This window comes from Ovis canadensis, chromosome 1 (genome assembly GCF_042477335.2).
Source record: "Ovis canadensis isolate MfBH-ARS-UI-01 breed Bighorn chromosome 1, ARS-UI_OviCan_v2, whole genome shotgun sequence".
NCBI lineage: Eukaryota > Metazoa > Chordata > Mammalia > Artiodactyla > Bovidae > Ovis > Ovis canadensis.
In genome coordinates, this window is record NC_091245.1 from 198,226,489 (window position 1) to 198,248,942 (window position 22,454).

The following is a 22,454-nucleotide window of genomic DNA, read 5'->3' on the forward strand; positions in this document are numbered from 1 at the left end:
TGATGCTACTTTTCATCTATCCATCTATCTACTCATCTACCCATTCATTCATTTTTTCACTCATTCATACAGTTCCTTGTTTCAGAAACCAATACTATCTTTTCAACATATTACTTTAATTAATCTAAGTCATTTTACTGGCAAACAAAGTTAGGCTCAGACAAAGTAACTTTATGCAAGGAAAGATTATTCTAAATCACCTATTCTTCCTAATTTACATTTCTTTAAAAAGTTTTGATTTATTTACTCTTTGGCCATGCTGGATCTTCATCGCTGTGTGGACTTTTCTCTAGTTGCAGCGTGTTGGGGCTGCTCTCTAGAGACAGTGTGCATGCTTCTTACTGTGGTGGCTTCTCTTGTTGTGGAGCACAGGCTCCAGGGCACAGGGGTTTCAGTAGTTGCTGCACGAAGGCTTAGTAGTTTCATTTCCTGGGCTCTAAGAGCACAGGCTCAGTAGTTGTGACATACAGGCTTAGCTGCTCTGCGGCATATGGGATACTCGCAGACCAGGGATTGAAACTGTGTCTTCTGCATTGACGGAGTCTTTATCACTGAGCCACGAGGGAAGCCCTCTAATTTACATTTTAATTTTGGAGAATTCTAAACAGTTTGGACTGCAAATGACCTTACTGGTCACCTTGTTTAAACTTCCATTTGATCCCCTGAAAATTTTCTCTAGCCGGTTTGGATATTTCAGTTATTTCCAATACAGTGTTATTCAATATCAAATATGTATCCAATAAAATCTTATTGAATATCAAATAGGATCAATAGTTATTTTCACAGAGCCCAGTGCTACATGCACATGGGACAAAATATGAATTTATGACAATTTTAATAATATAATTTGACTGTCAGTCATGTGCTGGATGCTGGAAGAGACTGCTATTTCAACAAGATCCATTCCCTGAAAATTTGGAATCTAAATTTAGAAATGGAGCAACTAGGTCCGTGGAGAAAGCAGCTCAGTACAGATGGGTGACAGCATGAATTTTAGGATTATCAAACCATTTTAAGGTCATTTTGATCATATTCTGAGCCTTTAAAAACTGACATTTTATCAATTCTGTGCTCTCTCTTCATTATTGTTATATTCCTTTTCTTCTCTGAATGTGTGTGTGTGTGTGTGTGTGTGTGTGTGTGTGTGTGTGAGAGAGAGAGGGTGGTGGGATTGAGAGAAAAGAGAGAGAGAAAGATAAGAACTGAAACTATACACCTAAATATAGGAGGTAGAAGTTGGTCAGTGCAGAAATCTGGATACCATGTGGCCTCTAAGCATATATAATTTTAATAAATAGATGGGATTTAGATAGATTTTAAAGAGTATTTATAAAGCAAAATGATCAAGTTGGAAATGTGGAGGCTACCCTTGAATTAGCTGAGTTTGTTTCTTTGTATAAGAATAAATGTTTCATTTTGACTTAAAAAGATTAGTGGATGGATGGATAAATTCATTAATTAATTCATTAAAGTATTTATTGAGTGTGTGCTATATACTAACATTTTAGGAACTGGAGATAGAAAATAAATAAAAAAGACAAACGTCTTGTCATTATGGGTTTTACGTTCTTATGAGGATCTTGAAGCTACATTCTTCATCTAGAAGGAAGGGGTATCACTGAAGCAGTGGCACTGGAAATTAGGAAAGGGCAAAAATGATGGAGAATCAACTGGGGGCAGTTTTTAAAGATCCTCAATCCAGCTAGGAAGGAAAATAACCAAGGGCCAGGTATGTGTTTCAAGCCAAACCAATGTACATTTTTTTTTTTTTTTTAAGGAATGAGAAGGGAAGAAGTGTAACTTTATAAATTTATAACTTATAAATTTCTCTACTTTCTGTTTTGATTTAGTTTTTCTGTAGTTTTCTCATGAAGCTCAACTTAAATTATTGAACTAAGGAGGTGAGTGTTTGGAGGCCACAGTCTCAGAACCAAAGATACCCTCTTATGCCAGGAGTGAGGAGACAACCACCTTAGCCCCCCCACACAGAGAGGTAAAAGCTGTGAAGCGAGAAGATTTGGGACGCTTAAGGCCCGCACTCCTTTCCCACACAGAATGATCTCTTCCAGGTCATTTACAAGGTGTGAAATCCTTCTCAGGGAGGACTGAAGTCAGAGAATGAAAGGACATGTTACATTCTCATCTTTTCTTCTTTGTGCAGGTTTAGTCACTTAGGGCTGTCTGACTCTTTGTGACCCCATGGACTGAGGCCCACATGGACTGTCTATGGGATTTCCCAGGCAAGAATACTGGAGTGGGTTGCCATTGCCTTCTCCAGGGGATCTTACCGACCCAGGGATTGAACCAGGGTCTCCTGCACTGCAAGCAGTCCCCTACATTGCAGGTGGATTTTTTACCGACTGAGTCACCAGTGCAATTTTTTCTTTATGTGAGCTCAGTTGGGCCATGAGACACACTGAAGTCAGGAGACCTAGATTAAACTCACGTATCTTCACTCATCTGTTGTGAGGTCTTGGGAGATTACATCACTTATTAGAGTCTCATTTGTAAATTGGGTTATTATTATCCCATTAATTTTCCTTCCAAGATTGTTGAAAGCCTTAATAAGATAATACATGGGAAGATGATTTCTAAACAGTAAAAAGACTATCAATGCAAATGATGATTATATTCTTATTTTATTAATTGAATTACATGGTTATTTATAGCATCATGCTTCTGTTGACATACAGTGTAACACAGAGGGTAAAAAAGGAGCTCTGGGAATAATTAAATTAGTTGAATTTCAATTCTGCCCGTTCTTAACTGGGTGGTTGACTAAGCAACTTAACCTCTCTGTGTGTCAGTTTCTTCATTTATAAAATGAGAATAATGAGAAAACATACCTTATAGGGAGGATTCATTGTATCAATAATTGGAAGCCACTTAGAACTCTGCAGGGAGTTTAGCCCTGGCTCACCATAGTTATAGCTTATATTTCTTATTAAAACAGACATTCTTTAAAACATTGATAATTTCTTTACTTGGGCAATAAGGATACTAACTTTAATCTGTGTCATGAAGAAGAATTAAGTCTTTCTTATTTTGAGAGATAACTAAAACCAGACAAACATATCACATGTAGTAATTGTTAAACTGTTGAATAAGGCACCATAAAGGAAATCACAAATTATTAGAAAGAAATCATTTGTGCTGCTGTAACCAGCCTATTTTAACTGACAATCTGGCAGCGAAAAGGAAATCGAAGTACAGCCATTGTGTGGGACAGCATTCATGGAGAAAAGGTCTTCTTCTACCTGTCAGGCATGCAGTTTCAGAGGCTGGTGAGCTCATATTCCCCAAGCTTTGAGTCAGGGGCCTGATCTCAGATCAGGATGATATATGAGCAGAGCTAGACTCCTTTGTGTTTCCGATAGACAAGGACATTGACAATATTCCACTAATGAAAATTTTACTTGCCACTACAATGTCAAAGTTAATCGTTCATTTCAAGTGGATTTCCAGCCTTTGTTAAATACATTATGTCCGCGAGTGAATGATGATATGTTTGAATCACAAGGTATGTTTTCATGTTTTGGCAAGTCTGGATTTTATAGCAGGGCCTTGCTTTAAATGGATATTTTAATGATGGCATGCTCATTCTAATACTTTACGTTATTATCTCATCTTCTTTGAGCCTGCAGCAGCCCAGTTAAGTAAGGAACTGCTTGTGTCATTATCACTGATGGATTTTGCAGATGTGGTTTGGAGATTGAATAGCTTGTGCAGTAGCATACAGCAAGTAGGTGATTAAGACAGGAGCCAAATAAGATCATGATGGCATGGACTATAAGCTTGTGAAGGCAGGGAGAATAGAGAGATGTATAGAGTTCCTCTTGGTAACTGAAACAGGCCTTGGATGCAATGTGTGCCCAGTTCAAGCTTTCAAGTGAATGAATGCATTGGTCCTAATAGTTTGATTTAGGAGTTGAAAGACTTGGCCTGTGAATAAGGGAAAGACTATTCAACATTCTGGTTTTTTTTCCCTTTAAAATATGGAGATGATTTTAAAATATAGAGATGATTAAGACTATGTTTTGTTTGTTTGAAGGTAGGTCAGAAATATAAATATAATTATCCTTTCAATGTGTATCTGGCAACTTTCTCCAAGTAATTCAGCTGCTTCCAACTATGATGTTTTCAGAACTGTAAATGGAAATTCTTAAGTTGTTTTTAAAAAGCATGAAAGTCAAGGTATTGTTATCCCTGAGATATTGCCCTTCAGAATGACCTGATTGTTTTAATTAAATCATCAGTGGGTTGATTTAATTTCCTCCTGACTACCCGCCCCCCCCAAATGCAAATATATCAGAAATGTCTTATTAACCATGAAGGAAAACTTATGAGACTTAGTGGCCCAGGTAGGAAAGTAATAAATTTTTGAATATAAAAAAGATTAACTAGGGTATTGCTTCTGATCATAAGAGCCTTGTACATAGGTCCTATGTAACGTCTCAAATTTTCCTATATTAACTTCTTCTCATTGGAGAAGTGAAGAAAATGATGCTGATGATAAAGTGCTCAATAGCTAAAATGTACCCTGACAATAGCTGCAGTAGTACAAGGGAAAAAGTAAAGTCTTTGTTGTTTAATTGAATCAAAAACACCACATTCTTTTAGTAAAGATCTAAAGACATGGAGTGTCACTTTCAGGAAGGTAGCATTTATTGTTTTCATTTTGTTCTATAAATGCCTAACGATGCTGTCAAGACAGGGAAAACTTCAAACAGCAAGTGTTATCTGCTTTTTCTTCTCTTCTCTCATCACCCTCTTCTATCGTGTGCTGCTACACTGGTTACCTTCTGCATCGAAACATCTTTGTATGTCATAAACCCACAGGAAAAAAAAAATCAAAACACTCAAAGATTAGAGAAAGGCCCTTTCCAGGCCTTTTTTGGTGGGCATAAGACTGCAGGTCTGGTGAAGTGTATTAATTTTTGAGAGTCTATTTCTCTCTTCTAGGATTTTGTGTTATTGAAAAATGTATCTCTGTATATCTATATCTATATATCTCTCAAACTCTGACACCTGAAGAACTTGTTAAAAACTTAAAATTCCTGGGCTCTACTCATAGATATTCACATTCTGAGAAACCATCAGGAATCTACATTTAAAAAAAGCATCTCAGAAGAATATCATGCTTTCTCTTAAAAAAATAAACACTGTCATCATCTCTTTTACTCATTTGGCATTTTCCAGTTTTCAGAATGCTTGCACATACATATTCAGTTCTGGGAGGTAGATGGGACTGATTGTCCCCATTTTGAGGATAAGAAAAAGACTCAGAGTTTAGCGGTGATTTCTTCAAGGCCTCACTATATACTCCTCTCTTGCCCATTTATCTAGATTCCTCACCTTAGCTGACCTTTTTCTTTTTGAGTGTTGAACTGCAAGAGGCAAGGAGCCCCCAGAGCCAGCCAGTACTATTTGTGCCTGCCTTCCTCAAGAAGGAGACAAGTCTTGTGGCAGCCAAGGAAGGAAAATACATAATTTTATCTGTGAAATGTGAATATTTCTCTAATTGACAGTGTTACCAACTGATTTTCAGTAATTTCCCTTACCACATTCAGATGTACTTTTGAAAATGTATTTGGCTGGCTTCACTTTTGGAGAAGAGGGCTGTGTGTGTGTGTGCATGTGCGTGCGTGCGTGTGTGTGTGTGTGTATCTCCCCTGTCTGTTATATATTGTCAGAATCCCAAGTTCACTCCCTTTATGCAGGCACCCTGAACTGCTGCAGGGGATGTGTGCTCCCCATTGACAGTTGGGATTCCCCCTTCTCATGGCGCCTTGCCTATTTAATCCTCCTCCAGATGTCTGCCCTGTAAACCCATCTGCCTTTGCTATACCCAGCGGCAGCATGAAAGGTCCGGGCCCCCCAGATGCAGTGGGGCTGTTTAACAGTGCTTGCACTGAACAACCTCATAGGCCTCGGTTCTCATTCTGCTAGGAATCTAGAGGATTCCTGGACCCTCTACAGGGCTTACATCCATTCTCAGTAGTTTCCTTGACATTCATGTCCCTTGCCTACTATTAGGGTATTTCCAGCATACACCTGTTTCTGCTTGGAAATCACCCATTAAATCTTTTGGTACTACCCTGGTGGCTTATGGGAATGTCTGTAAAGGGGAGGGACTAAGCATATTTGAAGACTGGTTGAAGAATGATACTTAGTATCACAACAGCCACTTCCACACCTTAGCATGGCTACTCCTTTATGTTTCCAAAATTTTTCATGCTGCATTTTAGCTTAGGTGACATTTTCTCCTCTGCTGAGTTTTCAGTAGTGTCCAGCGGTCACCACAAGCACTCCTGGAGACCCGATTGCCCTCCAGAGCTGGCTATTGACTGCCCTTGCCCACAGTCACTCTCTCCACCTGCATCCTCTCTTCTGTGCAGAGTGCTCACCTGGTCCCTCATTTTAGAGATAGAGTCTGTTTTGCAGCTTTCCGGAGGATCGAACCCAGAAATCTGGGTTCCTGGAATGTGGAAACACTTTTTCCTTTTCCAAAATGAGCTGAAGGTGGGCCCAAGGGGCCATCATTACTTTCTCTAGTGTCCTCTACCTTTCAAAACAGAATTCTTCGTGCTGCAGCTTATTGGAGAGACTTCAGACCGCTTTCTCTCAATTCCCCCACCCCAACCTCTCTTTGTGCATCGGGGTCCTCTAACCCGTCGGTGTTGTTTTCTCTCGGGGGAGGGATGGGACTGAGCCGATCCGAGCTGCAGTTGTTTCGCTCTGCCTCTGAGAATTTCTCATCCAAACCTCAATCACGTAGGATTGCGTAGAGAGGAGAAAAGGGGAGAGACAGAAGACGGAGAAGGGGGAGAGGGGTGACGGGAGGGAGGGGGAAGAGTCTGGGAGCCGAGGGCGCGAGGGAGGGGAGGAGGCTCCGAGCGCGCTGCGCTTCCCTGCGCTCCGGGAGCCTGGCCCCACCTGGGCGCTCCCGAGCTCGCGGCGGGTGGGCGAGCAGTGCCAGAGGTGCTTTGGCGGCCTCCCGCCCTTCGTCCCACCCTCTGTCTCGGTGGCGGTCGTCCCTGCCTGGAGTTTCCTGCGGAGCTAGCGCTCCAGCCGAGCGAACCGGCTAGGCGGCGGCGGCGCCCAGGAGCCGGTGCGGCTCGGCGTGCCCGGAGCCTCAGCCCCCAAATGGGACTCCGCCCGGAGCGCCCCCTCTGGGGCCCAGGGAGGCGGCGGCGGGGGGCACCCCGCTAGCCGGCGGCTCTGAGCGGCCACCCGCGCAGCGAGTTGGGCGAGTAGACGGCAAACCGCACCTGCTTCCTGGCCCCGGCCCCAGAGTCTGCGTCCGGCCCCCAGGGCCCCGGTGGTGCGCTCGGCCGCCTCCCGACGCCCCCAAGCCCGGCGGCCCAGGGGCCCCGCTTTCGCCTCGGGCCCCAGACCATGGTGGGCAGCTCCGAAGCGGAGCCGCAGCCTCCTGGAGCCGAAGTCACCCGCAGCCAGCCCCCGCCCCACCCGAGCCGCCGCGCGGGTGTTCGCAGCGCGCTGGTCACTTCCTTCCTCGGCCGGGATGGGCCGCGCGGGACGGAGTGATCGGCCTCGCGTCCGGCGGATAATCCCCATCTGATCTGCTGCCTGTGAGCTGTCGACTGCCGAGCCGCGCGAGCCTGGGGGGCCGGGGCAGCGCGGCGATGACCTGATCCCGAGCCCGCCAGGGCGCCCCCTCCTTCCCTCGCTGTCTCGGAGCCTGTGCGGAGAGCGGCTCGGTGCGGCGGCCCCGGGCGGACCATGGCGGGGAGCTCCAGTTAAAGGCGTGTGGGCGCCGAGCTGGAGAGGACACCTTCGGCATCGCTGCCTTTGGAGGGGGCTTATTTAAACTACTGAGTCATTCCAGATTTAGGATTCCCTAAATAATCACCAACTGTGCCCGTCTTGTGCCAGAAAAAAAGCGGAAAGAGAAAGAGCGCCCGCTCTTTGGGACCCCGCGTCTCCGCGGCGCTCGCCTCTCGCGGGTTTCTCCCGGAGGGTGCCTGGCCCTGGAGGATCTCCCTCCCTCCCTCCTCCTTTCCTTCCCTCCCCTTCCCTCTTGCCCTCCTCCTCCCTCGCCTCCCGCTCTCTTTGCAGCGCTGCTGGCGGGGAGTCGCGCTCGCCGCAGCTGGAAACATCTGCCCCGCCAGGCGCCCCTACCCCGACTCCAGCTAACCGCTCCCACTTCGCGCCTCTCGGAATCCCAGAACTCGGGCGGCGGGCCCCCGGAGAACCGCAGCCGGGGCGATGCATTCGGTAGACCTCACCCAGCCGGGACGGACCTCCTAATCTCCAGAACTGCGGGCCGCAGGGAGTTAAATTGCTGCCTTCCTCTCCTCTCTTGCGGTTGGTGGCTTGTTTTCTAAAGGAACGTTTTATTCACTTTTTAGCATTTTCTACTGGGGGCACGCTACCCGCCGCGGTCCAGACTCTTGCTTTGTAAACGGGTTTTCTATGTATGTGTGTGTAGATACACTTTGGACACCTTGCAACGCTTGCGCCTCTCCGACAGGGGCACGGCTTGTTGTTTTGGACATCATTCTTCCCTTTCCACTTGGTACTCCGAACGCAGTGTGACCAAAGTCCCCACTGCCCCCCCTGGACGCGGATCGCCTGGGGGTGCAAGTTTGAGATGCAAGAGTCTAGTTAACAGGAAGGCCTGGGACCGCCCCGCCCCCGCCGCCAGAGGTTGGGGAAGTTTACATCTGGATTTTCACACATTTTGTCGCCACTGCCCAGACTCTTGACTAACCTTGTGGGCGCCGGGTTTTTGGTACTGCAGCCTTCTCAAATATTAGCACTGCCTCCTCGCGCCTGCCCTGTCCCTCCAGGCCGCCGAGGTCCTGCCCTCGCCCCGGCGGAGCGTGATCCCGAGGGCGCAGTGGAGCCCGGGGCCTGGGGCCCGCGCTGAGCAGCTATGGCTGCAGCGATAGCCAGCTCCTTGATCCGGCAGAAGCGACAGGCGAGGGAGTCCAACAGCGACCGGGTGTCGGCCTCCAAGCGCCGTTCCAGCCCCAGCAAAGACGGGCGCTCCCTGTGCGAGAGGCACGTCCTCGGGGTATTCAGCAAAGTGCGCTTCTGCAGCGGCCGCAAGAGGCCAGTGAGGAGGAGACCAGGTCAGTAGAAGCCCTGACGGTGGGCTCCCTAGTGGCTAACACCCCCCTCCCCTTCGGCAAAGCATCTAGGGGCATTCATGGAAGAGAACCAGGATCCCCCTCTTCCATTCTGGCCCTCGTTCTCCCACAATTTTCAGTTAGATTTTCAGTCACCCTCTGTTAGCTAATAGCTTCTTGTCCCATATTCAGGAAAACACTTTATACCTCGATGAAACCACGGTTTGATTGGGATGAGAGTTACATGTTTACATGCTCTTTGTCCCATAGAGCCTGTAGAGTCCTTGAGGGCAGTGGCCACCTCATTCTCCATCTCTATTTCTCATACATCCCTTCATCTGTCCATCCATCCATCCAGTGTTTAATCTACCTCCTGAGAACCTAAATGTAAATAAACCTTCCTTCCTATATCTCTCATAACACAGTGCAATCTTAACACATAATAGACAGTAGGCACAAGATGAACTTAAATTTATTGTCTTTTTCTAACTCTTTCTTTGCCAGCACATGATGTGGAATCTTCCTTACGTTTCTGATCGATTTCTCACTTCCTCGTTTTCACCCATGCCCTTTCACTTCTTTTCACCCAGACCTCCTTTTCTTATTCTCTTCCAACTGCTTCTCTCCTTGTTCCAAATGGCTCTGCTCATTAACTTTTCTGTCTTGTTACTCCCATCTTTGCACACTCACACTTTTGGGACATTCACGGAACAACATAGTATCTGCAGTTTGGTCTCAGTGAGTGTAAAGGAAACTTTAGACTTAATCAGAGATCTTAGCCTGGCCTTTCTGAAGCTGATTCTTTTCTTTGGCTTTAAACTCAAATGGTTAGTCTTTGCTGTATCTCTGTTTACAAAGGGAAATTGGATACCTCAAAATTTCAGAGTGATTATCCCCAATTTAAGCCAGGCTATCTTGAGAGAAAGAAAGCAGAATTTCTAAGGTCTGTGCCTCCCTGGGTGTGGCCCACAGGGTCATTTGCAATCTGCAGATGATTAACCCTTGTTGTGGACAACTGAAAGCAAATACAGTCTAGAAGGAAAGCTTGCTTGGTGACCAGATGACTAGTTTAGGTTCTCATCTTTGCAGTTCTGATTGTGATGTTCTCCTGGGTTTCAGGAATGAAGCATATGGGCTGGGGTCATTGGGTAAAGAAAACACTTGGAAAGTCTGGACAAGTGGGGCTCAGAATTAGTTTAGAAATTTGTGATTAAGACTTGTAAAGAAGCTGTTCCATCTCATTTTTCTGTTGAGTTTTCATGACATTATTCATTACACAGTGGGCTCTTTTTCTTATCCCGTGATGTTGATGAAATAGTAAATTTCAGGAGTAAACAAAAACAATTACGATCTTAAGGCAGAAGCTACTAAAATCTGTCATTTTATATCCAGTTAGTATGGCCTGTGTATTGTATAAAGGGAAGATATGTGCAAAATACTAGAGTTATCGCTGTATAGTAAATAACTCATATTAGGGGAAAATGAAATTCTTCATATTGTCATGCAAGGATCATTTGGGGGCCATCTTCTCTCGGGGCTTATGTGGTCTACAAAGAACTTCAAGGCTCTTAATTCCATGTGACTTTGCTATCTTAGTCTCTGAACTATGTTCTTGTACTCTAGTTTTTGTGAATAGATTCTAGTCAGCCTTCTTACTAATGAACAAGGGTAATCTAAATGTTAGGTGGATTGTTTTTGTGAATGGATAGTATAAACTCACCTGATCTTGGTTGAAGTTGACTTGGAGACCAGTGATTTGCATGGCTTAATTTTACCTAAGGAAACTGCTTCCTGTGGCCTTTTCCTTGGCATCTGATTAGAAAATAGAGACTTTGAGGAAATTGCTGAGTTTATTGTTTTTTCATTGTTCATTTAATCTTTTCCTCCTTCTCATCTACTTAGTGTACATTTTGGCAAAGAGGATCATGACTGGTGGATTCTTTTAGCTTAAGTGTCACAGTAATAATCTGACAAAGAGATAACAGGACCTATTAAGAGTTGCTGAGTGCAAGGGCAACATGCCTGTATCTGTCCACTGTGGAGTTGAGTTTGTTATGAAGCTTAGCTTAGAAGAATGGGAGCATAGGGTGCAACAGAACTTTTGGGGAAGATGATCGTATCTGTTACCATTACTAACAAAGCCAATAACTAATCTTTTGATTTGCTGTCAGTGACCATGATTCACATAGCTTGAGAGGAGCCTATTTATAGAGAGACAGCACCTTCCACATCTCAATTCTCCAGAGAGAATTCTTTAGCTGGATTGGGAGGAAGTTGGTAAACATCAAAAGGAAAAAACTACCTGAGCAAAATCTATTTTATAAGCTCTTTGATGTTATGTTCACTTAATATTTGATTTATCCTTTAAACTCACTAAATGGCTTTCTCAGCCATTTCCTGTGAAATACAAACTGAGTCACAAATGGTAAAGTGGTGAAATGGAATAACTCATCCTGATAATTTCCACTCTGAATTTCTGTCACTGAGACACAAGTTTCATGGGCCAGACTTGCCAGGGGAGAGAGCCTGAGACAGTGAACTAAGTCAGATATTGGATGGGAAAGGCCACAGTTGTATTTCTGATTTTAGGGCTAACACACCGAGAGTCTCTTAATCCTTGTATTAGCTCACCTAGTTCCAGTACATATGATGTTGAAACCTCATAAATGCAGAGGGAATACTGAAATTACATGGTAAAGGTTTCAGATTTTAAAATCATGATACTGCATTATGAAAACATGAGAATTGGCAGGGCCATTTCTCCCATCACAGAGTTCCAGGACCATAGGGTGCCTCAGATGCATTGTGAATGCCATTCCTGGAGCACACGTGGTGGCTTACCCTGGGACTGTGTAGCAAAATGCTGCCTTAGGTAAGAAACCCTTGAGCCAGAACAAGTTGGTGGTTTATACAAGATTGCACAGCTTAGACTGTGGTAAGATTGGGGCTAGAACTCGATCCAGTTGACTTTTCTTGCCTGTGTATTTTACAACACAACACAAAAAAAGTAGTGTCCTCTATCAAAGAATGGGAATAATTTTACAGATTGTTTTTACCATTAAGGATTGTGATTCTTATTTTGTAATTAGAACAATAATGTGGTCTTATAGAGGAGATAACTGGCAGAAGGAGACATAAGCTAAGTCAAGCAATTGGGGTTCTAAAATGACCATCCTACAGCACTGTGCATATAGAAGTAAATCCCACAGTGAAGACGTACAGATAGGGCAGGAACAGTCAGTCCCATAGCCCTGTGTTCACTGTGGGTCTTTGGAAGTGAAATGTTGGAGACCTTGAACACTGGCACGTTGGCTTAGGTCATTGAACCATAGAAAAGCCTTTAGAACGTAAGAAAAGAACATTCTTACAGTCCTTACATTACTTGAGTTACTTATATGTGAAATACCTGTATGAGCTGCTCGAATATTTGCTTAAATGTTGATACCACTTAATTTGCCATGTGAATTACATGGCTTACTCAATTCCGGCGTTTGTTTTACTCTTGAATAGAAACACCTGAAGAAATGGTTAATTCTAGAATTATTTATGTTTTTCACTCAGGAGTTGCTGCGTGTAATAGATAGCATTCCCCATCAGGAAGGGTTAAGTGTTTATAGAATCTTCAAATATTGGAGTGGCCAGAAATCTTGGAGGTCATTAGTATCACTCTTTGAGTTTTCAAAGGAAAGTCTAAAGCACAGAGTTACTAGATAAGCTTAAATCTGTATTTTAATCAGTGTTTTTTTTATTATTTTTCTATAGTTTAATTCTTTCACTTAAACTGGGGCATTAACAAAAAATCAGTAATCAATAAAATTCCTCACCTGAAAAACATTAGATAGCTTTCATAGCTTAAGCTTTGGATTTTATATTACTTTTGTTTTAAAGAATGATGTAGTATGTTTATAATGACTGGATAAAATAAATCAAAGAAGTGATTATAATTTTACTAAATTTTGTTGATTTTCATTTGTCTTATTTTTCTCAGTTCTTGTTTCTACTTGTTTCTGAGTCATTGTTTCTGATATAAAAATTATGGTTACTCAAAATATTTTAGTATTTTTCCAACTTGTTTTGGTGGATGTATACTATTTAATAGCATACTCATTCAGTATTTTACTATCAAACATATCCTTTGACATTGATGAAGGAAATATCACAAAATAAAAACTTCAAGAAGAAAACTGACAAAAAGGGGGGAAATGCTTAATCATGTGACTTAAAGAATATAAATTACATTTTTATAAATTGAAATCATTCTGGTCAATGTATAGATCAAGAATACATTCACATGACCAGTGATACTTTACATTTATAGCAAGTAGTTTTATTATATTTTCTCCTTTAAAAGTATGACTCATGTCCGAACTACAAAATCAGCGTAATTAAATGATATTTGGCTTGATGCTTGTTTGAGGAAAACACAAGGTTTCCTTTTTAGAAACCCACCCTAGGGTTTAAAATGATGTTTTGTGTATGTGTGTGTTTTAATCTTCTTTTCTCTACAGCGGTGCATTCTCATCAACATTATGTTTCCATTGTAAGAACATTTTAAAATAGTTGCTACTGTGATCTCTTGATTTCTTTCATCCCACAGAAATCTCATCAAGCCATAACTCAGGATTAAGTCTTTAAAGTTTTAATGAAGTTGATATTGAACAGAGTTAGAAAAACAATTTGCAGGAAATGAGGCTGTCTGTATTTTAGGAAGCAATGGGAATATTTTGGAAGATGTTTAGAAACTAAAGCTTTGTCTCTTACAAGTGCAGTTTAAGGAAAGTATTGGACTTACTAGTAAAAAACTACATAGCTTTTATTCTTGTTGAGAGCATATTTTTGCATAGATATTACTGTGTTGATTTAGTTTGGGAAATTTGTTAATAGCGATTACTTTTTTTCTCATCTCTTTTTTTGAGTACTTTGTCATAATGTGTATTCACTATGACTTCCATCTGAATTATTATAGATTTTGTGAGAACTGTCATAAATAGCCTGATTAGACATAGAGACCAAGTTAACATATGACATTTTGAATTCTATCTGATGGCCTACTATCAAGCTACATGGCTTTACTTGTTATCCAGAGAGAAATGAAGCACATCTAAAGGGCTCTGATTCCAAGGTCACTTTCTAAGCATCCGTGAGAGGGAGGAGCCTTAGAATGCAAAATATCTATAAGTTAACCATATATAATGATACCTTCCTTGACGAAATAACTGCAGGATTTACAGAATTTCTTCACAACTTCTGCCCCTTTAATTCTTCATAGCAATCTACTGGCATGATACCGTCTTTGAAATGAAACTAAGCTTCAAAGTAGTAGACAGACTTGTTCAGGTTCCTGGAGTCAGGGAGTGGCTAAACTGCTCCAGGACCACCAGCCCCCACTTTGCAAATCCTCTGTCTTTATCTCCCACCACCTTGAGCTAGGAGGCAGAATCTGAAGAATTCAGCGAGATTCAAAGCTGGGACACTCCAGTTGGGGGGAATCAGATAGAGTTCAAGGAAATATGGAGTGTCATTTTGCTTTGCTCTGGGTATACCTAGAGCCCCAGGGAGCATCTCTTGTGAGGAGGAGGAGTAAAGCGGGGAGGCTGGTGAAGGTCTCCAGGTACTGAAGAAGCAGTTCTGTGGCTACGTTGTCATGGCAGTTCCCAGGCTCCTGGCTGGGATGTTCCTCTCTGCTTGTGGGAGCCTTGGAGATGTCAAAGGCTGCCACCTGGGGCACCTAAGGACTCACTGGGAGACTCAGGTCCAGAGGGGAAGACTCTTCACTGTAAACATAAACCATTGCTTCAGATGTTTTCAAATGCAAAGAGGTTAATAACAAATGCAGGAGGGCCCTGTAGGATTTAGTGTTAAAATTTTTTTTTTAATAATTTTTTTTTTTTTTTTTTACAGTGAGTGTTGACTGTGTAGCAGAGTGATTAAGTACATGGATGTTGGTGTGGGATCGGAATCCAAATTCTGGAAATACTATTTGTGAGAACATTAGGCAAATTTCTTAACATCTTTGAGCCTCAGTGTGCTGATTTGTAAAATGAAAGTACTATGTCTAGCATTTGGCTAGGAAAGATCTCTCTGAGGAAGAATCATTTAAGCTGAGTTCTGAAGGATGAGGCAGGCAGAGAAGGGTGGAAGATATTCAAGGCAAAAGAGAACAGCTTGCATGAGACTGAGGTGAGGAGGTATTCGGTGCTTTAGAAGAAGTGTCGCTGGAGTAATGGGAGCAAGTGGTCCGGGTGACATCGGAAAGCTTGGCAGGGCAGTGTTGTGCCGGGCCTTGGAAGCTTGCAGAGAGATTTTAATCTAGAATCCAAAGAGAGTCAGAAGTAGGGGGTGATATAATGTGGCCTGTATATTTAAATGGACACTCTGGCTTTGGAGAGAAGAGTGGATTATAGGGGAGCCAGAGGGGAAGTTAAGGAATCATAAGGAGGCCAGGGAAGCAGCTGGGGACAGCAGTTCTCAAAGTGAGGTACACAGGCTCTGGAAGCTCCTTGGGGACCTTTTAGTGGGTCCACAAGGTTAAAACTGGGTTTATAATGATATTTCCTAATACTAATTATTCATCTTTTTAAACTCATTGTCTTAAGTGTCCAGTGTGATTTTCCCGAGGTTATATGATATATCCACTATCATCTGAAAAGGCTATTATCTTTTTTTTTTTTAAACTATGTATCTGTGTAAGGCCAGGTTATCTTTATATGCTTAAGCCACAACATTTGCAAGGGATTAAATGAGGAAGCAGATTTGAGAATCCAGCTGATTTCTGTTAAGGCAGACATAACAGAAATTTGAAAGCATATAAACTACTTTTCACTCATTTTTGTTTTGGTAAACAGTTATGTTTCATTAAAACACCTGTTTGTTTAATGTATGATGGGCTTGTTTTTAATGAATATTTGAAACATTTTGTCATAAGTTCTGAACACAGTAAATATTGAAAGATATAGGCCACGTAAACAAAAGCACTGAGATACTCAATAATTTTTAGGAGTGTAAAAGGATTCCTGAAACCAGAAAGTTGGAGAACGACCAGTCGAAGGTATAGATAATGTTGACACAAAACATTATGGCAGTGGTCATGGATATGAAAAGAACAGATGGAGGTAGAATGAGCTGAGCCTGATAATAGATAGATATAAGTCAAAAGCATGTAAGATGTCTGGATGATTGATTTTTGGCTAAACAGTTCAGTAGGGAGTGGTGCTAAGATGCAGGAAAACTAGGGGAGAAGCAGGGTTGGTATGTGTCAGATGCATATCCTTCCCAAATTACAAAGCACTGTGGAATGCTAAGGTGGAAAATTGGGTGATGGTATTATTTATTGTTTAGTAGTTTTACAATATAGTGAAGATCCTGAATACCCGCCTCTGTGTAAGGCTATCTACTTTATTCTTGAACTGTTTAGGGAACTTACTTTTCTCCATTGATCTATAGCTACTACCTTGTAAGAGTAATCCTGTAAGCAAATATGTTTTAGGCAGAGAAAAACACTCAGTTGTGTCCAACTCCTTGTGACCCAATCAACTGTAGCCCCCCAGGCTCCTCTGTCCATGGAATTTTCCAGGCAAGAAATACTGGAGTGGGTTGCCATTTCCTACTCCAGGGGATCTTCCCGACCAAGGGAGTGAACCAGAGAAGAATATTAAGAAAAGTCAGAAACCTAAATAGTTTTTTTCTTAGTTCTTTAAAATTGAAATGGAGTATTGCATGTTAAAGACACTTGACATAGTTCAGTCCTGAATGTATTCTGAATGTGACTTTTATACATGTGGAACCTAGGTGAACTTTATTCATGAGCCTGGGTTAGATTCAGTGGTCTTTGCATAATCAAGTGACTGTGACAAGATAAACTTTGTAAAGTTCTCCTTATTTGTCCAACTGTTGTTAGTCATTTGATTAGTGCTTATTGTGGTGCTTAGACACCCCCAGGCTCCCTGCTTCTAATCACACTCTGTTAATGCCTCTCCACTGGAGTTTGTGTACAGTCTTTTCTTAATGACTTTTCAGAGGTCATTAGAGAAACTCTAAGGTCTAAGACCAAATCTAGTTTCCTGGAAGAGAATGACATGGGACGAATAGAATCTGTAGTCAGATCACAAAACGCTAGAGCTTAGAGATTATACAGGCCAGCGATTCTCGGCTCAGCTGCAGAATCAAGTCACCTGTGAGCTTTTATAATGTGATAATGCCACACAACCAGAAAATCTGATTTCTTGTATCTGCTCTGGGGTCCAGACATTAGTCATCAGTTTTGCTTGTTTGTTTCTTACCTCCTAGAAGATTCTAACGTGCAGCCAAGGCTGAGAACCACCAACCTGTTCAAGTCCCATCACTTCATACCTTGTGACCCTGAGACAAAAACTAATTATTTTATTCATTAGTGTTTCCCTGGTGGCTCACTGGTAAAGAATTTGCTTGCCAATGCAGGAGATGCAGGAAAGGCTAGTTCCATCCCTGGATCAGGAAGATCCCTTGGAGAAGGAAAACCCACTCTAGTATTCTCACCTGGGAAATCCGACAGACAGAGGAGCCTGGCAGGCTGCAGTCCATGGGATCACAAGGGAAAGACATAACTTAGCGACTACACAACAGTAAAGAACCTTTAGAATACATTTATGCTGTCTAGAAACTGCACACAAATTTTAATTACAATGATGTTGTTGTGTTTGCTGCTGCTGCTAAGTCGCTTCAGTCGTGTCCGACTCTGTGCGACCCCATAGACTGCAGCCTACCAGGCTCCTCCGTCCATGGAATTTTCCAGGCGAGAGTACTGGAGTGGGTTGCCATTTCCTTCTCCAGTGCATGAAAGTGAAAAGTGAAAGTGAAGTCGCTCAGCCGTGTCCGACTCCTAGCGACCCCATGGACTGCAGCCCACCAGGCTCCTCCATCCATGTGATTTTCCGGGCAAGAGTACTGGAGTTGGGGTGCCATTGTCTTCTCCGGTTGTTGTGTTTAATGGCTTCCAAAGCCTGAGCCGCATTATGTGTACATATGCCTCATCTTCCGCACCAGCATGTGAGTTCCCGAGGACAAGACCTGGGCCCTGTTCACCAAATTCTCAGCACTAGCATCTTGCCTGCGCTACTGCAATTCTTTGATCGCTGTTAAATAGATGAGGACTCATGGAACCTTACCTTATGGCAAGCCTCAGAGCAAGAGGGATACTGAAGTGAGTATCTCCAGTTCTCACACAAGGACGCTGAGATATAGCAAGCCTGGGGCTTCTCAAATCCCCAAGACTAGTAAGAAGTAGAGTCTGCATTTGAAGTCAGATTTGTTTTTTCTAGTTGCCTTTCCTTTCTACTCTGCTAGCACTGGAAATGAGCCTCAGTGGCTTTCTTTGAAAAACGATGGTACCATATTAAAGGATATTTAAGGGCTTTTTTAGTTTGACAAGTCATTAAATAGCTCCTCTCCTCCCAGGAGGAACACTCATGACCAGGACATGAAATACTCATCTGCTCTGTGCTTCCTACATACATAGGAAATATAAAAAAAACATTTTCCTAGTGTGCTGTTTAGAACATTCCTAACTATATCCCATGGTTTAATTACCTAAAATGTGCTATTAAACATCTCTTTACCTAAAATATCAGTGTTAATTTCTTTTGACTCCAGTTTAGGCCTTACAAAATTAGGAATTAAATCCAGTATACCACAGTGTTTCAGACATTTTTAAAACCTAAGGTAAAAAGGGGGATTAAAACAAAGTGTGAATGAGATTCAGGAAAGAAAATCTGTGAGCTTCTATAAATTATTATAGAAAGAAAAAAACAAAAATTTCTAGAAGATTTTCTTTTTTTTATTGTTACTGGTGACTTGAATGTTTTAAATTTTGGGAATTCAAATGATGACCCAGATCACCTTTACAGTGCCCCAGAATCAGATAATATTCCTCAATAATTAAGAATGGGGCCAAAATTTAAATAAGTACCTGAAATAGGGATCCATAATCAAATTGTCTGGGTAGAAGAAATGTCAGATTTTTAAAAAATATATTTATTTTTAAGTTTTTATTTTATGTATTTTTGGCTGCATTGGGTCTTTGTTGCTGCATGTGGGCTTTCTCTAGTGGCAGTGAGTGAGGGCTGGGCTCTAGCTGGGGTGTGTGGGGCTTCTGATTGCCATGGCTTCTCTTGTGGAGCACAGGCTCTAGGGGTGCATGCTCAGTAGTTATGGTGCATGGGCTTAGTTGCCCTGGGGCACGTGGAATCTTCCCAGACCAGGAATCGAACCTGTGTCCCCAGCATTGTGAGGTGGATTCTTAATTACTGGACCACCAGGGAAGCACCAGATTCTGTGTTTAGATGCGTGGCTCTAGCTGAGCTGTCCTGTTATCCATACCATGTGTAATCTTATGTTGAGGAGAAGACTTTAAGATAGGAGAGCCACCCAAAATCACCTAAAGAGGATAGAAAAGAAAAGAATGGTCAGTGTTTGTAATTAATTTAAAAAATGATGAAAACAATAATTAAAAAATGATGAAAACACGGATGTGTCAAACTCCAAGGAAACCCAAGTTTCTCATGATGGAGAGAGTTAAAGTTGTGCTATTGTCATGCTTTATTAATTCAGGGAGGACTGCAGTGGATTTTTGCAACCAGAATGTAACCATCAAGTGAAGCATAAGTGGCAAATGAGTTGATGGTTCAGAAGCTCAGAATTCTAGAAAGGAAGGCATGTTGGTAGAAGCCTTGGTTTCCTCTGTAGCCTTCTTGTGGGATATTGCTATGAAAGATTGGAAATTGAGTTTCCTTTCAGAATGGTGGAGAGGGTTCCTCTTTGCCTCCTTACTGACCCTGTTTTCCCCTGATAGACACGAGGGCTCTTCTCTGTAACTTTTGCTCAGGAAAGTAGCTGGTAGCATCTTGAAGCTCTGGTATCCTGAGAGGTCTGCTTACTCCTCTCTCTCCACCTACAGGTTGTGAGAAAGGCACTAAGGGGGAAAAGCACTTTGAATTCATGTGTTTCTGAGTGCTTCCACGTAATTCATTTTTTTGGGGTTTTACTGGGCTACATTTCCAGCTTACTACATGGCTTCTTCAGTCTGGATTCCACTCATGGTTCTACTGGGCTTCTCAGATGGTGCTAGTGGTAAAGATCCCACCTACCAATGCAGGAAACATCAAAGACTTGGGTTTGATCCCTGGGTGGGGAAGATCCCCTGGAGGAGGGAATGGCAACCCAATCCAGTGTTCTTGCCTAGAGACTCCCATGGACAGAGGAGCCTGGTGGGTTCAAAGAGTCAAACATGACTGAAGTGACTTCACGCATGCATGTTTCTGCTAATGGGACCACCATCTTGGTTGGGAACCTGAAGATGGGAGATCCTTGGCTCCTGTTACTTTTACCTAAAGCACAGCACGGTTCCGCCTGTTCTCTTTATCATGCTAAGCAAACACATTCAGTCTGAAGCTTTTGTCTCATGCAATTACATGTCTGCACTTGAGGATGGGTAACTGTGACATCAGCCTTGGGAGATCCACGTACTGGGGTATATGACTCAAAGTGTTATTAAGTTTGCATTAGAAAACGTCAGCACTCATTACAATCACCCACCTTATGGGGGAGGGACGTGAGCCTCTGAAGAGGTAAATTAGGTCATATAACTACAAAAAGGCAGAGCAAGCATAGAAGCTAAAGTCTATAAACATAAGCCTATGTCTTACTGCTACACCATAGCTATAGCAATGGGACATTGCCCACTGCTGGTAGCAAGACTATCTACCTGTTCTTTGTTTTGAGCAATTTAAATGTTGGTGGTTGTTTTTACATGTCTATAGTCAAGTTATATTAGCAGACACCTATTGACTGGCTGTGCTTGGGAATGGAATACGGCAATAATGAGGAAGTACCCGTTCTTTGTCTGTAGGGCAATCTGTAATTAAGATTTGTTAACTCTGGCCAGATTTGTATTCCTGTGTTCCAAGTTGTAGGTTTGCTGTGTTCTTCTGGACAGTGTCTCCTATAATGTCTAAATTTCAAGAAAAATAACAATAATTATATAATTTAAAAAAATTAGGTAAAATCTTTTAAAAATGCATATGTGCTCAAGACCTGGCTCAGAGCATGTTGTTTGATTATATATATTATCAACATGAATACGCTGCATAATCAAGATTCTTTCTCTACCTGTCTTCTCACAGTTCTCTAGCCAACTCCAGCCTTGTTGGCGTACACGGAACGTTTACAGCATCTGTCCATTTCGGTTCCACAGTTTGTAGTGGTTTTTCCCGTGACGGATGCTATTAACTTCTGCACTAACCTTTCCTTTACTTAGACACAGCCCTTCGTTTCCCAGCGCTGCTGCAGTTCTGCCTTTTCTTCCAGGCCCAGCCCAGCTCCCAACTTTTCTGCCAGATCTTCTCAAACCCTTCTAAGTAGAATGATTCGCTGCCTGCCCCAGGCTTCGCTTGGTGTATAGTCATCTGCAGTTCAGTTTGTCTTGTCTTTTACTGTGGGAAGTACCTGTCCCTGTGATTGGAGCGTGAGTTCCTATAGAAAAAGAATAAGATCATGTCAATGCTGTTTCCATAGTAAGTGGTCAGAAATAATTCATCCAAATGAAATGAATTCTGTTGGTGACTGGTGGGTTCATGACACCAGGACTAGTCAAATTTCAAGGGACTTTCTACATAAACAAGAAAATACTGAGCAGGAAAAGGAATTAGCATTTTTGGCTAATATTAATTTCATTTTGTTTGATATTGCAGTACAATAATATCATTAATCTATGGGCAATTGGTGTTTATTAAATAAATACTTAGCACTTATGCTTTTCCTTCCTCCCCAACCCAACTCCCAGTTGCCGCCCTTATTTCACTCGGTATATATTTTTCCTCTTTCCTCTTTCTCAGTGGAGTAGCTACTTATAAAGGGGGAGTTTCTATGGAAATGGTAAAGGAGAGAGGACTTTGTATTAATTTATCCCTTTGCTCCAGAAATGGAGGGGAAGTGGGTGGCATTGCCAATTTGGAAAAAGGCCCATTTCTATTTTGACTGGCTTTGGTTTCTTCACATTGGGTTAATGAGAAATTTGCCGTTGATTTCAAATTCAGTCATGCCTGGTCCTTACATTTACAGTTGAAACCAACAAGTCATTTTAGTGTTAAATACTCTGGAGGGAACATAGTCACTCTGGTTTCACTTTTGCTGGTGAAGCTGTAAGTAATGGAGGAGTACAGTATTGATTTGGTCTAATGAAAAAGCTGCTTTCTGTCAACTCTTTATTACCTCACTGGCTTTTCTTCTTTCCTCTTCTCTCACCCTTAAAGCTATTGATAGCAGCGTTAAGTAAGTCTTCTGTGTATGCTGCAGTCCTCCGTATTTATTCTTTTGCTTGGTTTGAAA

General features: G+C 42.3%; 1 protein-coding gene across 3 annotated transcripts in view; it reads left to right on the forward strand.

Annotated features, from left to right (window-relative positions):
* FGF12 (fibroblast growth factor 12) overlaps positions 1 to 22,454 on the forward strand; it is a 610,786-nt gene that overhangs the window by 313,557 nt on the left and 274,775 nt on the right. Inside the window, exon 1 of one of the 3 annotated variants that reach the window (XM_069557635.1) lies at positions 7,315 to 9,098. The exons of the other annotated variants lie outside the window; for them this stretch is intronic. Coding sequence (XP_069413736.1) covers positions 8,900 to 9,098 — 199 coding nt within the window. The 5' untranslated portion in view covers positions 7,315 to 8,899. Of the gene's footprint in view, positions 1 to 7,314; positions 9,099 to 22,454 lie in introns of those variants that run through there. 3 annotated transcript variants of the gene reach the window in all.